A 16,829-nucleotide genomic window follows, 5' to 3' on the forward strand; every position below is an offset into this window, starting at 1 on the left:
CTGTGACACCAAAAGGCCTTAAAAATTTTTAATTTGCCTGGAGTATCCAATACTGGAGTTACTGTTGAACAGGCCAGACTTGCGCGCCGACGAAACATGTTTTTCAACGGGATTACGTTTCTAGTCATCAGCTGATAAAAGGTCATTAGGATCAGTCAGGAATTACCCGGGAAGGAAGGATTTAGTTCAATATTTGAAACCCCTCGTACTTGATGATAATTAGGGATTAATTATGAGCGAGGATTAAGCCTATTTGTGGACTCTAATCCATCGGCGACGACAAAGGTACTGTTACAAAATAAGATTATCTTTTTAAAATTCAAGGACTTCCCAAGGTAAACAAACACCAAAGCGTTGAGAATTAACCGCAGAGCGGAATCAAAATGAAGATGATTGATTTGACGAAAAGAAGCTTCGAGGAGGCAGAGCAAGACGAATTCGGAACAGTACACTTCAGACGGGTTAGGCAGATTAGCTACGTTTTACATGTCAGCGCCAGAGAATTCCACACTTCTAATATCAGTGCACAGAAATACACTGACATGACCGGCGATAAGATAAGTTACACTCCACTGACAGTTCAAGCTGTGTAATGAATTGACCGTCAAGAAAGCTTTTAGAGTTTGTTTCTTCTATATCGGATTAAGGTTAAGGTTAGCAATGCAAGAGTTTGGTACGTCGTGACTTTCGGCCGTATATAGCACTTTGAAGAACAAAATTAAAGTATTACCGTAGAAATTTTTGTGGTGGGAAAAAAAGTTTTAGGTGTGAAAGACTTGTTACAGATTTATCTTCGAACTTTAGAATGGTATATCTTTTTTGTCCATCGTAATTAGAGAAAGTTTATCAAATATCTTTAGTCCATTTTACTGCAATTGTAACACTTGAGTTACCTTTGAGCTTTTTCGCTCCAAAGATAATATTTGGAAGTCTTGGAACACATTAAACAGGGGCTGTAGAGATGCACAATGGTTGAGAAGGTCACATAGTTTAAATAAAATTCTGAAATGTCACGGAATGTCTCAGCTGATAAGTGGTCAGACAAACCTGAATACATATTTAGACCGAACGTGCTGTATTACCAAGCATATCGATGATGAACGCCTGCTGTAAGCACTGCTCAGGTTAACCAGGGGAAGAAAAGCACTAATCATCTCTTGCTGAACATCGAGCAAAAACATGAAGTTTGTCGAGTTCTGTTGGCTTGGAGTCGTTTTTTTAATCTGCAACGCAAAGAAAGGTAAGCCAGTGTTTCAATTGAAATATCGAAGTCATTCAACTTGTTGCAGTGGAGGCGTTTTCACAGCGTATAAGTAGTCGATGTTGTTGTTTTCTGGCTTTCAAAGTGAGACACTTTCAAAGGAAAGAAAAGTTGAAAGATATTTTCTTCTCGGCAATCGTCTTTTTACTTCGTTTTTCACGCAAACATACCGAAACAAAATCAAAGGACTGGCACGCCAGTACAAGCCACAGATACAAAAGGTATTTGCTTTACTGATTTATTGTTAATTTAAACACCAGCTGAGAAAATTAATTTACACCTGGCGCGTGCTGTTCACGACAAAAAAATACAATTTCGAGACACGATGCTGATAAAAAGTTCAAGAGAGGGAAGACTAGCGGAAATATGTCGATAAGTCGGTCCTTGTCACTGTTTTGAAACGATAAAGCTCTACAGCACAGCTCTGTTTATTTATCCGATACTCTATCGCTATGTAAATACGACGGAGCCGGCCAACTATTGTTCTGTGTAGCCAGCTAATGCTATCGCCAAGTGTTATGGTGAAGAAATAGCAACAAAGCAGTCAAAAGGTAATTTTCACCTCCACAACCCAGCCTCTTACGAAAGTATTCCACTGTCAACACAGACGAAGTAAACATCCAAAAGCCCTTTACTGAACACGGGTAAACATCAGGCTGCATGCGACCTTTAAATGATTTTAAATGCTTTTATAACCCAGTAGATTGGTCTTCAATGGACTGCCGTGGGTTTAAGAACGTGCTTCAACTGATTAGTTCAAACATACCTTTTCTTCAACCAATCAGAAGGCAGGTTTTCCCACCAACTTACACAGCTGTCCTTTTGTTAATGGTACATTATTTACCTTTGTTGTGATAAGCAAAAGATATATAACATTCATTTAAAAACATAACTGTCTAGAAGACTTCTCTACCTACGAACATATCTCATTATGCAGCAGCCAATTCAAACAAACCTTATCTGACTTGATGTTTGCCACTGCATTAGATGTTCTTTTATTGGGGAGCTTTAGCAATGACGACGGCGACGCCGAGGACGACGCCTTGTGATAAAATATGAATTTATATTTTATCTATATTTTACCTTCGAGTGTCGCAACTGTGTGCAGAGATCTGTTCAGTGCGCCTATCAATCTACAAACTTTCTCGGCCTAAATATGCAATAACGGCATTCAATTCCAAAAGAAGATTTAAAAAATTAGTCATTGTGGTTCACGTTCTCCAAAATACACCTTGGTCATTTCACGTTGTTGTGTTGCAAATGACATTTAAGAAATGAACCAAGATTCAAATCGCAAGTGCAGAACCATTGTTCTGCTGATCAAACCTTTTGTTTGGTGACGTTGTCGTTGGTGTCGCCATCGTGGTTTGCTAAAGATCCGTATTTTTTTACATTTCAGAGACAGGAAGTTCTTCCATAATCGTGAATCTCCGAGTAAAGGCATTGTCTCCAAACAGTCTCTTGGTAACGTGGGATCCCCCAAAGGAAGTCTCCGATTCACTGGTTGGGTACAGCCTCGTTTTCGTTCCCGTTCTAGCGCACCAAAAAAGGAGAACGCACGTGGAACTTTTCGTACGTCATCACTTATACGTTTTCAATCATGTTAGATACGACTATTAAAATAATATCGACCGCATGGCTGAAGTTCACCAATAAACAACAGAATGGTCTTCGCTCGACTAACCATCATTTACTACCTAAGCCTACAGCAGAGTTCTTTTGCAAAGCGCTGCTTCTCCTAAAGTGGCGCTGGAATTATGGAATTCTGTGCGTCAGGATTTTAGACAATGTAACTCTCTGGGGGTTACTGAGGGCAAGGAGAAGAAAAAACGCACTAATAACATTAAAGTAACACTGAAGCTAATCATGAACATTAACTGACAAAAAGGTTTATTTTAATTTGCATATCATGAAATCTATTCTTTCCTGTTTTTTTTTTTTTTTTTTTTTTTGGCAAAGGTACAGGTTGTGTGTTTAGAAACTTATCCGAGAAAGAAATCAGTTCTCTTATGAATTTCTGTTATAGATACTCGATGTGATCTTCTTCAGTTACCCGCGAGTACATTTTCATTAAACTTAATTGCTTTTTTTTTCCCACGACAGATGAACCGGCATATCCTAACTAACCTGCGCCCAGGCACACGATACAAGATCAAGCTTGCGCCGCTGATGAACAGTGGAAAGTTGAAAGGAGTTTACACAAACTGGATTAATGCCAGAACTCTAGCAGGTGAGAAAACTAATAGAGGGGAACTCCCATACAAACAGGACGGGGGTGCTCGTGGGAAATTTTACAAGAACCTCTAAGAGGTATCAAGATGCTGTTTTGTGGGCGAGGCTTGAATTTTTTTTCAGCCCTAAGAGGTACCAATTCTAAAGCGATACATTATCTCCTGTCATATTTTTTTCGGCTCAATACCGTAAAAGGTAGCGTAATAGCTCCCGCTGTGGACCATTTGAGGCTGAACACCCTAGGAGACACCAAAACCGTGTTTTTAACCCGTCAAAGGTACAAAAAGCACCCGCGTCCTTTTTATTTAGGACTCCCCCCCTCCCCCGCCCCCCGTGGGGACAAACCATCATGTTCTCACCTATCACCGCTAAAGGGAAGACAAAAACTGCTTCAGTACTGCGTATGATCAAAAGTTGCTTTGCAAAAAAACAGAAGTATTGCTTTCTTCTCAGATAGCAGCTACAGATATATGTGAAACTATCATGGCGCAAAGACTTTACGTAGTCAGGCGTCTGATGCAACTGCATAAATAAGCCCTAATTCCACAAACAGTTTAATGATACTTTTATGGTTCTCCTGCTTGAAAAATGTTGTTATAGTCGCACCTTCCACAATCGTTCTTCCTTGAAGAAGTTACAATTTTATGGCAGGTTAAAATTGAAGTCTACAAGTTGAATTGTGCATGGTTGGAACCTTGACCAAGTGTCCGCCTCAGTACAGGAGGTGTTCGTCAGCGAGATTTTTACTGTATGAGCTAATATAACTCCCCTTGTTGGCCTTGTGCTTCGATATATATTTTTGGTATTTTGATCACTGTTTCCGCCATTTGTAGATAACAAGACTGCCTTAAGACAGAAGCTTGATTCCAAAGTCGAGCCACCGATCTCATCCCGTGAGGTCCCCGGACATTGCTCGCCCATTAACCGACTTTGTGAAGACGTCGGCTACAACTTAACCCAGATACCTAACCACTTCAACCAACAAAACCAGAATGACGCCGAGCAAGAGTTGTCCCAGTTCACCAGCATGATCCAATCGAACTGTTCATCTGTGTTGCACGTGTTTTTATGCTCACTGTATTTTCCTCCCTGTACTGATGATTGTGATCCGCCCACGCCCCCATGCCGCTCCGTGTGTCGCGCGGCCAGACGTGACTGCGAGCCTTGGCTGAAGAGGTCTGGGCACACATGGCCCTATAAATTTAAATGCAGTGCTTTTCCAGATCCCAATGAGAGCGCTTGTGTAGGAGAGGACGGCACCATAACCTCTGGTAGGAACTGCGTACTCTCTCTTCCACTGTTCTGTGTCAATAATGTTACAGTTATGAAATACGATAATCACCTTAAGCACTGGAGTTTAATAGGAAAAGTCGCATAAGCCTTGTAGCTGCTGTTCTTCTCCCTATCCAAAGGAAATTGATTATGTCTTAAAAGTAAGATTCCGCATTCTTAGAAAACATTCACCCCGCTATCGATCATCTGAAGAAGAAGGTGGCCCTATCTAACTAGCGCGCTGGACTAGTCTGTAATGCATCGTCACTGTAGTTTCTTCATACCTGCTTAGCATGCTGTCTTCATTGTTGTTAGTATTGTTCTCACATGCGTGATAAAATGCTAGTGACTTTATTCGTAACGTACATTGCACAGCGCGGTGGTCTCATGGTTAGTTCACTCGACTCCGGATCAAGCGGTCCGGGTTCGAGCCCTGGCCGGAGACATTCTTGGGAAAGAAAGGTCACTCTCACAGTACCTCCCCACACCCAAGTGTATAAATAAGTACCGGCAAGAGACCGGAGAATTTAATGCTGGGGGGGGGGGGGGTAACCCTACGATGGACTGGCATCCAATTTAGGTTGAAGTACTAAGGTCCAGCATAGTTAACAGGGGAGTGGTTTTGAAACTCGACAAAGTTTTTTGTTGTATGTTTTCGTTCTCTTTTTTGGCCTTGACCGTGCACAGAACACAATAGTTGTTTACTACTGACCGAGGAACTAAGCAATAGAAATGTTTTGATTACGTAATTCATGCATAGTGTATGAGCGCAAAACAAAAGATTGTGCACGGTCCTGGACCTTCCAACATACATTTTGGCATCTTTGTTTGCTCCTTTGATGTGGGTTTCATAACCATCCTCCTCTACTAACTATGGGTCTAGAAATACTCCGAGTCGCCAAATGCTATAGACACCGTGATATGCTCCGGTAATGCAGACCACTTGGACCAACGCAGATTTGTTTCAAGATCATCTGATTATATATCCAAGAAACAATTTTTTTTTTACTGAAATTACGGGTGAGTGCACAATCTTATTGCCAAATTAACACAGTTCATCATCATTTTTGCTGTTTTGTGATTTTCAAATAAGACAGTCTTTTTATTTTTGGACTGAGCCGGTTCTTATTTTTAAAAGCCGAAATTTAGCCCTTAAACTTTGATTTTTAGTGTATTCTACGTACAGTTTATTTCTATTAAAGAAGTAATTTAAAAACAAGATTTGTTCTCCTGCTAATCAAAAAATCTTAGTTTCGAAAACTAGTATTTTGTGAATTATGATTTAATGTAAGATCTATCATAAATCTTTTTGTTTCCTGTTATATTTCTACAGTCCTGGAACCGATAGTAGTACCGGAGCAATGTGAACCACTACACAACTCAAGCATGTGTCATGGTCTGGGGTACAACCTCGTTCAGATGCCTAACTTTTTCTACCCCAATTCACAAAAAGACGCGGAGGACAGAATGCGTGTATTTACACCGCTGGTGAACAAGGACTGTTCTGAAAATCTCCAGTTCTTTCTGTGCGTGTTGTATGTCCCTCCTTGTGTTATCAATATGGTGGGCATCATTCCTCCTTGTCGAGGATTGTGCGAGGAGGTAAGGCGCGGCTGTGAGCCCGACATGATAACTGCTGGCTACCCATGGCCACCATTTATGGACTGTAAACGGTTTCCATTGAATGATAAAAAGGGATTCTGTTTGAAACCAAAAGCCAAATGTCAAAAGAGTAAGTAGCAGTTCTTTCCAATGATTCCATACATTTTATTTGATGTTATATCTAAAAATTAGGTTTACGTATTAACTGTTTAATTGATCACGAGTGGCTGTCACGTAAGTGCTATTGCAGACCACGTCACGTAAGCCCGCGAGCAGGTTCTCGTGTTTTGGGCCGGGTACGCGAGCGGTGAAGCCGCGACAGAGAGACGCGCGAGGCGAGCCGGCGCGCTTCGAGTCGACGTCCTTCGTTCCGCAACGCGCGTCGTTCGTAAACTCGCTCTCGCGCCAAAGTGAAATGTGAAATAGCAGTGCTTGAGTGCAAAATTCAAACACTGGAGCCTGCTCGCAGGCTAACGTCACGTTTCCTGGTCATAACGTAAAATGGGACCACCTTGACATATTAGCAACAGGACGGTCAGATACCCATTTTATGTAACCTACCCTAAATGATAATGTTAGTAGTGAAAAGCTTTATATTTATTAGTTTGCATGTTTTTAATACCCTATTTTTTCACCTTACGTCATTCATTTTTATTGTTCCTTAAATATTACAGTAATTAGTTACTTCTCTTAAATTTAAATTTAGTTGTTACTTCTATTCTAAACGGTCACTTTTGAAGATGTATTTTGAAACATACGAAATCATTGGATTATGCAATTCAAGAGTTGGCTTAGCCATCATGGTATATGAGCCATTATATCATGCTCTACAAATAGGCTAAGCGTACGCGTGATTTTTGGGGACGTTTTTACTTTTATTTTAGTCTTCTGTATTCTGGGGGCGGTTTTAATAAATACGCGACTCGTTTGCTATCTACCATCTCTTGTAATCCATCAAATATTTTTGCTCGCGCGCGATTGGTCTGAACACGTCACGTGACCGAATATTCCCCAGCTAGAACTGGGGAATATCCGAGAATATTCCCCAATTTTCAAAACTGCGCGTCTCGCGAAAAAGATTTGAAGGATAATAAACACAGTGGCCTCCATTTAACGCGAAAATATCCTGGCAAATTTCCGCTCCAAATGGAAGCTATTGTTTATATATCCAACGAGCGCTCGTGGAATAATTGTTAATTGCAATGTCCAGTTGAACCTACCATTCTCATACAGTGAACACTGTGTTTTATTGCAAAGAGAATTACGATCGACTTTCCTGACATTAAAAGTTTGAAGTTGTCCTTCAGTAGCATGTTGGGTAGTTAAATAGACGATTCGATTGAGGCCTGGAGTCACTGTATTTCTATTAATTCTAAGCTTTCGCCGATCTACGGCATAGTCAGGGAAGGTAAAGAAAATAATGCGTTCCCTGAAGATGCCGTAGACCGGCGCAAGCTTGGAATTAGAAGAAATACAGTAGATCATAGCCTCTTTGCGCAGACGCTCTTTGGGCCCAGAGAATGGCCGCGTAGGAGGCTGTGCATCAAGAATATAAGAGCAGAAACCGACACAACGTAGGATGATTATTTGCAAGGTGTACTAAATTTCGGCTGGCCAAACCAGCCTTCTTTAGGTACAATGAGAATTTAAGTGGATCAATGCCTCAATCGAATCGTCTATCTACTCTGACATTATCTGACATTATTGTGCACTTTATTTCCAAACTCAGCGACAGAGGTAATGAAACCACAGCAACGCTGCCAGCCACTGAGGATTGCAATGTGTAAAAGTTTGAACTATACTCATACCATACTGCCAAACTTCCTGAACCATACCAGCCAGTCTGTTGTGAGTCGTATCTTCGATACAAAGGAATTCAAATCACAGCTCGAGTCTAATTGCTCTACTCAGTTGAAACGCTTCGCTTGTTTCCTGTTTGCACCGTTTTGTACGTCTGACGGAACGGCACTACCGCCCTGTCAGAGATTCTGCGAGAAAGTTAAGACGGATTGCGCCAACCTGACTGTTCGCTGGTTGGCTGATTTGGACTGCACGAGATTCCCGACTCTGTCACGCAAGCGCTTGTGCCTTGGCGATCCGCTGACCACAATAGACTGTGTTGGTCCTCACAGCAGACCCTGTACAGGTAGTACAATTCGTTGTTGTTGTTGTTGTTGTTGTTGTTGCTGTTGTTGTTGTTGCTCTTTCTTTGCGGCGTGCTCGTGAGTTCTTCATACCTGCTTAGTATGCTGACATTATTGTTGTTTGTATTGTTTTCACATGCGTGATATGATGCTAGTGACTTTAATCTTAGCGTACATTGCATAAGGCAATAAATAAGGAAAATTATCGCCTGTTTTTTTGGTTTTCTCCTTGCAATCACGTAAAATCAAAATGAATCAATAAAAAACGATCACTTTCCTTTGGTATTATTTTTGAATCCTTCCTATCCATAGAAAATTCAAGAGGAACAAAGTCTCATAGAGGCATGTAGCTATTGCGGACCTACGCTTGCGAAAATTAAAATGCACGCGCAATCCAGTCCCTCGACCTTTTCTCTCCTCCTTTTGATGGAACTTCCGGTGCTAAGAAAATGGAAGTCTTGTCAGAAAAGGAGTAGCAAGACCAAGCTACTGTTCTCTGGCCGTAGGCGCTCAAACAGTTTGTTCTGTCTGTTGTATTTGCAGTGATTTCATCGACTTTTCCAATTATCTTAAGATGTTCGTCGCCTGGCACCCGCTTTGTCATTGACGAAATAACAATCAACCACCACAATGGAACGAGTGTACTTATGACGTCAACATCGGACGCTGTTCGGCAATGCAACCAAAGCCGACGACAAATCGAAGGAAGATACGAATGTCACTTTACTGTCAATTATGGCCAGAATGGACTGTTTTCAGTGACTCATGTGGCCGTGAAATACCATTGCTTTAAAGACTGATCGGGAGGTACCAGGTCATGTGACAACCAAACTTTACATCGTGTATGTGTGTGTGTGTGTGTTTGTGTGGTGCATTTGGAAATAAAAAGCAACGTCAAATAATAAACATTGATATCGTGCTATAATAAGGTCAGACATTCCACTTAGGACATGAGTTGATTGACAGACAGCTCGAGAATTCCTTTCTTTTTGCTGCCAGTAGATTGAAAAATGCAGTGCATTACTTCAAGATTAGGCCTGCCCCGATTGTCCTCCGCAACTTTTGCGCAACGTTTGGCGTTTAAAGCAATTTTTTGCGGTTCTAGCAACCTCGAGTAAGTTTTGCCTTTCTGAGCAACTTTTGAGCAAAATATAGGTTTAGAACACATATCAAGCACAACGATTTCATAGAAAACTTCCATTTATGCGAATTTCTTGAAATTTAATCGACTTTTTTGAAGTTTGAACACATAACCTGTTCGCAGGTCTATAGTTTTGTGCCGTTAAACTTAAGAATATCCTTAAATTTCGCCCATATTTGCTAACAACTCTTTAAGTTTTCTTGACCGATGACCGTTAGTAGTTATTGTGAAGAAAGAAAAATAAAGCTTTTAATTAGAATTTTATAAAAAGCAACTTTTGAAATTTACGTCGCAATTTTTTGGATTTTTGGTAATTTTTAGCAACTTGTTGGCATTCCAGTGAGCAAGGTTCCAGCATTTTACGAGTACAATCGGGACAGGCCTATTGAAGACTGTTGCACTGGCGAAGGGCTGACCCTCGAAACATTGACTGTTAACGGTGGTCTCTTGACCTTTATCAACTTCAAGTTTCTTGTGCTCCTTGTCGACATAGTAAAGTCCGGCGTACATTTTTTTTGGTCATAATTTATTTTGTATAAAATTAGGCTAGTGTATGATCCAAATTCTTCCATTATTACTGTTACTGATTAATAGTATAACTACGGTAGTTTGTAGTGGTTTGAAGTATGGAACTTTGTATCCTTTTACAAACTATCTTTAAAGTGACATGCAGCTGCAATGAATTAAAAAGAAATAATGAAAAAACAGCTGAGTAAATGTCTCTCGTGCAGGTATCAAACGCGTCATAGACTTTGAACAAGTGTTATCATATGACTTGCTCCGTTGGCGGGCAAGATAAATCGCCGGATCCGACGCTGGGATTGGCTATCCTAGCGGGCAAAATGGCGCTATCTTGCCCGTTCGGGATTACCAGCTCTGTCCCGCAAAAAAATAAAAAACAGTGTTCTTTTCCATATAATAAATCCTTTATTGATCAAGTTTGTTCGGTCAAGATGGCTGGATATTGGTCTCGTCCTTTTTTGCATGTTTTGGACCCACCCTGCGAGCAGAGCCTCTTTTATCTCTTTTTACTTTGTCTTTATGCTTGTATCTTTATACCCTGCTTGCAGGGTGAAAAGGACCTTGCCCCCTGAATATCCATCCATCGACCAAGCTTGGTCAAAACCCCATATTTGCATCACGTTCACGAACGTTCGAAAGTGTCTTGTTGGTAAATTGTTGGGACACAATGTCATACAATTGAACCTGAATTCGAACTATCTCGAACTGCTATGTAAACTTAAAAGAGTTCGGGTAAAGTTTCGAGATGGCCGGTAGTTAATAACTGAAACAAATTTAAGTTCGAGATATACCGCTGATCAATCAGCGTTGATTGCGACTGTTTCACTCGATACACTTTATTCACGATGGTGGCCAGGTGAATATCGAATTCTTGTTATAACCATATGCAAATTAGCCGAATGATCGGACAGAAAGCAAGCGTTGGAAGAAGACAGTGTCTGGAAAGTCGACTTGTCCTAACAGTGAAACATTTGTGCCAAAATGAGTTAAGAAATCCATATATGGTCATATCTGAACTATTGATTTTATTATTCTGCCTATTTGAGTTAATCGATATTTTTGCTTTCCAAGTCACTGCAGCGGAACTGCCTAAACTTTCCAGTTTTTTATACTAGTGTACTAAAAGTATAGCATGAATTCGTAAAAAGTATGAGAAATAAAAGGAAACCAGTTGTAATATGAAAACAAACATGGCGTCTATCATTAATAAGGTAAAGGTAAAGGTAAAGTCTGCATGCGAGCCAAGTGGCCCATCAGGCCGGAGCTTATCCCGGTTTCTGTAGCATGAAGCGACTAGGAATATTTCTACTCCCCCCTGGATGGGATGCTAGTCCATCGCAGGGTTACCCCCAGCATTAAGTTCGCCGGTACCCATTTATACACCTGGGTGGAGAGAGGCACTGTGAGAGTAAAGTGTCTTGCCCAAGAACACAACACAATGTCCCCGGCCAGGGCTCGAACCCAGACCGCTCGATCCGGAGACGAGCGCACTAACCATGAGGCCACCGCGCCTCCCTCTATCATTTCTATCATTAATAAACTAGCGGCTAAATACAGGAATTGTGCCAAGTCTGCTCTGGTTTAGCCTGCTGGCAGCAGGTTTTCTCTCTAACGGTCACTAGGACGAGTACTTAGTCATCGTAAACGCAAAAGGGCGGTATGGCGTTGGCCGCGTAGGGAAGAAGGCGGGACAAGGGCGGAATGACCGAGTAGGGAAGAAGGCGAGACGAGAAGCGTGCCCCATGTCTCGTCCCATTCTCCTTTAGCCAAAACGTCTCGCCTCATAACCCCTACTGAATTTCGAGAGAAAAACAAACTGCCAGCAGTCTAACCTACGTATCACTAAATACCACTTTGGTTATTAACAGGACTCCGTTTAGCCTAAACAGCGCTTTGGCTAGCCTAAACTGCACTCCGGCTAGCCTAAACTCCGCCGGTTAGCCGTATGCCCCTTCCACTCTACGCCGGAGAAATTTGAAAATGCAACTTTATTTCTACGTTATATACAGTTCCACTTTTGAAAACGGAGATTTTCGAAAACGATGACATCACTATAATCAGGAGGTTTCCTTGCTCGTGTTTTCCTCAAACACGAATCGAAAATGACCGGCCATGGTTTCGTTTTCAAATTTCTCCGACGTAGTGTGGACGGAAAGCATTTGATGCGTTTTCAGAGTGAAAACGCCGTTTTCAAATTTGTCCGTCTCTAGAAGTTAAGTTAGCGCTGGCTTGGGATTGGTTAGCTAGCTCTTTGACTGGATGCATTTTCTTTATTTAGCAGCATGTGTGAAAATTAACGGTGACTAAGGTCTCTTCGCAGATGACTTTATTAAGGGAAGCTGTAATTATCAGACATAAAAAATCTCTGGCTTCTGACGCCATGAGAAGCCGCTAATGAAACCCTCTGACTCCCAAGATCGAGATATTTTAATTTCTCCCTATACTAATTACATTCATTGCAAGTTTATTTGTGAGAATTTAATGATACTCTTAAACCGGCCATTTTTTAGTTTTCTCATCACACGACTGCTTGGCGTTGAAATAGTAAATTATTTCGTATCCAAATTTTCCGTGAATGTGAACAGGAGATGCAACTAAATCAAAGAAAAATTTAAACAACCGACAAAAAATCTACCACACGAATTATTATTCTCTTTATTTCGATTTTAGCTTGTCACTTTGTGGTCAAAATATCACTCTCCGAGCCATTTATTGTCATTACTTGACTATATACAGTTTGAATACACATTTGCACTGAACTTAACGCTTACAACTGAATGATGCACTGTTGATATCCTGCGTTATTATGCTCTTGCTATCGAAATCCTCCATCTTTCAATCCTTCTCTCATTTTAATTGTCTTACATGTTCGTCGTTGTTTGTTTGTTTTGGGTGCTAGCTTCTGGGTTAGAACGGGAAAAGTTATCTTCCCTCCAAAAGAATAGTTTTGGTGAAGTTTTGTAAATAGCTTCCCGAATACTTCGCAATCGATAGCTGTAAATGAATGGGTTGACAGAAGAATTCACAAACGACAATGTTTCTAAGCAAATATAAGCTAACTTGACCGGCCCAGTGAATCCGAGGATAGTATAAGCGACAAGATAACAAATAAAAGGAACGTAAAACAAAACTACAAGTGTTACTATATATACTGCTGTTAAGGTGAAAGTCCTAAAACTTTTAATCTCCGTTGCCGCCATTTGGCCGTGAAGACGATTGCTCAGTGCCACTTCGTCATGGATCCGTCTTTGATGACGTTTGATCACTTTAAATATCTTAAAGTAACTCACAACGTTGATAGTTAAGTTCACGAAGGATACAACAGAAGCCATTCCTAAGAATGTTTGATTCGGCAGCCCTGCAAATCGAGCCAAATACAGAACAATGCATAATAACCAATACAACGCCACCAGAAGCACAATACGAGAATGCGTAACAAGTGTGTTGTGCTGGAGAGGTTTTAACAGAGCCACAAGTCGCTCCACACTGATAGTGGTGAGAATACAAAATGACACACTTGAGATTATCCAGGTTAAAGCGTTCTTTGCTAAGCGAATACTGCAGTACATGTCAATGTTATGTAATTCCTCCATTATTCTTTGCACGACATCTAAAGGTTGGACTACAGCGCCGACAAGGAGATCAGCGAACGCGATCCAGCAAAGAAGGCTGTTCTGGGGTGTATGAAGGCTTGAAGTTTTCCAGAAAGATATTAAAACGACAGCGTTCGAAGATGTTGCGATGAGCGCAAAAATCGCGTTCAAAACGCCAGCGATTACATTTGCAATGGAAATGTATCTAAGAGACTGCTGATTTGTGTCTAAAAACAAGCAGTTTGCCGAGGGTGTGTTGGAAGTGTTCAATGCCATTAGTTCTGGTTTGCAATTATCACGTCAGCTGAACACATCCTCAAAATAAAAATCAGGTTCAAAGATCAATTCAGTTTTATCCTGACTGCAGGCTGTAGCGAGAGTCTGTTTTGTTTTGTGGGCAAAACTACTCAGCAAGACAGAAGGTTAATGGCAGATCTGCAGGGAGTTTCACTTCAAACCCAACTGTAGAAGGTAATCAGGAAACCGCTTGATCAAAATCGTAATTCAAATGGAAATTTCTCATCATGTGCAGATTTCATATAAGTGTTACCTAGCGTTTGCTTAATTTCGACAGACGGGGGTGGTTATATGCCCATATTCGGGGCTACTAGGTCCGTGCTTGAGCTTCACCTAATGTTGTCTAAAAGGTGGTTTCAGAAGTAGTATGGAGGGGGGGGGGGGGGAATTGAGCGCTAAACCCGGCCGGTCCCCTCCTCGACGTCTTAATAACAGGCACATTTAACTGTCAAACCCCTAGTAAACATTTGGACTACAGTTTTAATTGACAACCGGCAATAAATCTTCGCGTAAACCGTCTTAAAAATAGAAATTTAATCATTAATGGGATCTCGAATGTTAAGCTTTAGAGCTGTAGTGGAGAGAAAATTTAAAGCATCTACATGTAAGGTATATTGGAAAGAAAGCTAGCGACCACCAATGAATGCCTTGAATAGGGTATTGTAACTGAACAGCTCATAGAGTCTATTTTTTTCTAAAGAATAAAAGAGAATCAAAATTAGGTATTTACTGCTTTTAATTATTAAGTGGAACGCTTAAAAGGATAGCAAAATCAGAAGTGGAAGGTAACAATTTCAAGTGTGTTTTCACGCTTATCCAAAATTCAGTCAAGTACCTCCCTTAAAATGTTATATCATGTTCTGAAAAGTAATAGAAAACCAGACTTTCGCGTTAATTATCTTTAAGGAACAGATAACGCCCTATATCTTGATGTTTTCACTCATTAAATGGATTCTCAAATTTGCATGAATATCTAAATACTTTCAATTTCAATTTGTGGTAGATGAATTAAAGTTTAAGCACCCTATGGATATGTAATGAGCACTATAAACTCCTTCTGGTGACGTTACGATAAACATACCCACCCACACGACATCAATTGACCGTTACGCTTCCGAGGCTTAATGCATTAAACAGTTCATGTAGTGAAGCTTGTAAGTGAAACTGTCTTTGCAATTTCTCATAATCGTTTTGAAAGAAATTTATTAACGAAATAGAATATTAGACCATCTGCGATAAATTACCTTTTAAAACATTTAATCCAACAGAGGAAAAAGTTTAATGAATCACGACAGAAGCTCTTCCTGCAGTCAAATGCGGTTTACTTTTAAGCGAACCTTTCCACTAGAGATCCCAATGGAAACGGGTGAAATATTACGAAAACGCCGAGAAAAAATTGACAAAACTGCGGGGAACATATATCCCTGGGTTACTGACCTTTGAAACAAACACAAGGTATTTTAAAAGATAAAGGGATAAAAAAATAAGATAATTGGGCTAAGTTTGCAAAAATACGGAACGTTTCGACAAATTAGTCGCCTTTCTCGCTTTCATCCCTGAGGCATTAAATAGTGAAATTGGGTACTTCATGAAAATTTTATCTTTTGTTTTAGTCTTTTATGTTTAATATTTGAAACCATAACATCTCAAACTCGAATTTTCTTCATTGTGATTTCAATATTGTGGTAGTATTTTAGGTTTTAATTAATTTTAAAATCCAACCTCCTTTTATAGTGTCAACAAATTTCTAATAACTAGAAACGCAGATTTTTAAAATATTTACTTTATTCGTGCAAACAAGCTTTTGAAGACTGCAAAAAAGCTGAAAAAATATATGAATACTTCCTTACAAAAAGGGATACGTTAGTTTAAACGTTATTTTGCCACTAATCACGTGACCTATTCTGCGCACGGCTGCGTATTACACAATCTGTTTTTCGCGGGCATTTCCTGGGCTTGACATGCGCTGTAGCTGGCTGGTGTTTTGTCATCTGACCTCACGCACCTTGCATCTCGTGTTTGAAAACCTGACAAGCAAATTAGTGTATAACGACAACGACCAAATAGAACTAATAATCAAAGAACTAACTTTAAGGTGGCTCAATCAATGCTAGCGCTCTTTTTCAGCTGATGCTATAATAATGGTATCAGTTAAAACCAATGGTTAATGATCGGTTAAAACGTTAAGGTCGTGACGCTAAAGGTTGCCATAGCAAGAGCGTAGCCCGCGAATTCACTCTTAAGTTAAAAGCGAGCTCGGTGATCCCATTTTTCATTATGTTAAATGCGACTTTTTGTCAAGTTTAAATGAGGGAGGGAGTGATCTAAATCTACTCCCACAAATTATTTTGAACTTTGTGAATCTTGGCCTCTGTTTACAATTCCTCAATAAAAACTCTTGCTTGAGTTATAGATGAGTTGCTAAGCAACTTCACTAACCAAATATGCAAGCTGAGTTGATTCTCTTTGGTTTGTCTCTTACTGAAAATATCAATTACTGTCCGACCGCACTGCTTGGTAATAAAGTTCACCCTGTATTTACCGTTTCAGGAAATACCATCTGCACATTTGTCATTGTGATGCAAAAATGTATCTGTTGTCCATTATACATCTTTTGAGGTGTTTCTTTGCACGAATCTTGCGCACTTTCTCCTGCTCTGTGGATATAATGATCAATGAATAAAAATGAAGCTACTTCGAACTGTTTCTTAACTAATTTTAGTATCCCGGAGTTACCATCATTTTTGTGTTTGGGTAAGTTTGGC

At 40.3% G+C, this 16,829-nt stretch overlaps 2 protein-coding genes across 2 annotated transcripts; one reads left to right on the forward strand and one right to left on the reverse strand.

Moving 5' to 3' along the window:
- Nucleotides 1-1,018: 1,018 nt before the first annotated feature.
- LOC110040032 (uncharacterized) lies at nucleotides 1,019-10,391 on the forward strand. The gene is made up of 7 exons (XM_089293104.1): nucleotides 1,019-1,240; nucleotides 2,661-2,833; nucleotides 3,365-3,491; nucleotides 4,327-4,764; nucleotides 6,099-6,497; nucleotides 8,097-8,513; nucleotides 9,055-10,391. Exons 1-7 carry the CDS (start codon nucleotides 1,180-1,182, stop codon nucleotides 9,309-9,311), a joined length of 1,872 nt encoding a protein of 623 aa, XP_089149230.1. The 5' UTR covers nucleotides 1,019-1,179; the 3' UTR covers nucleotides 9,312-10,391.
- Nucleotides 10,392-12,757: 2,366 nt separating this feature from the next.
- LOC110040503 (trace amine-associated receptor 8c-like) lies at nucleotides 12,758-15,442 on the reverse strand. Its single transcript, XM_020745747.2, has one exon. The coding sequence runs from the start codon at nucleotides 14,041-14,043 to the stop codon at nucleotides 13,036-13,038; it is 1,008 nt and encodes a 335-aa protein (XP_020601406.2). The 5' UTR covers nucleotides 14,044-15,442; the 3' UTR covers nucleotides 12,758-13,035.
- Nucleotides 15,443-16,829: the final 1,387 nt, after the last annotated feature.

Source organism: Orbicella faveolata, unplaced genomic scaffold (genome assembly GCF_042242905.1).
Source record: "Orbicella faveolata isolate gen_17 unplaced genomic scaffold, um_ofav_v1 contig_25, whole genome shotgun sequence".
Taxonomy (NCBI): domain Eukaryota; kingdom Metazoa; phylum Cnidaria; class Anthozoa; order Scleractinia; family Merulinidae; genus Orbicella; species Orbicella faveolata.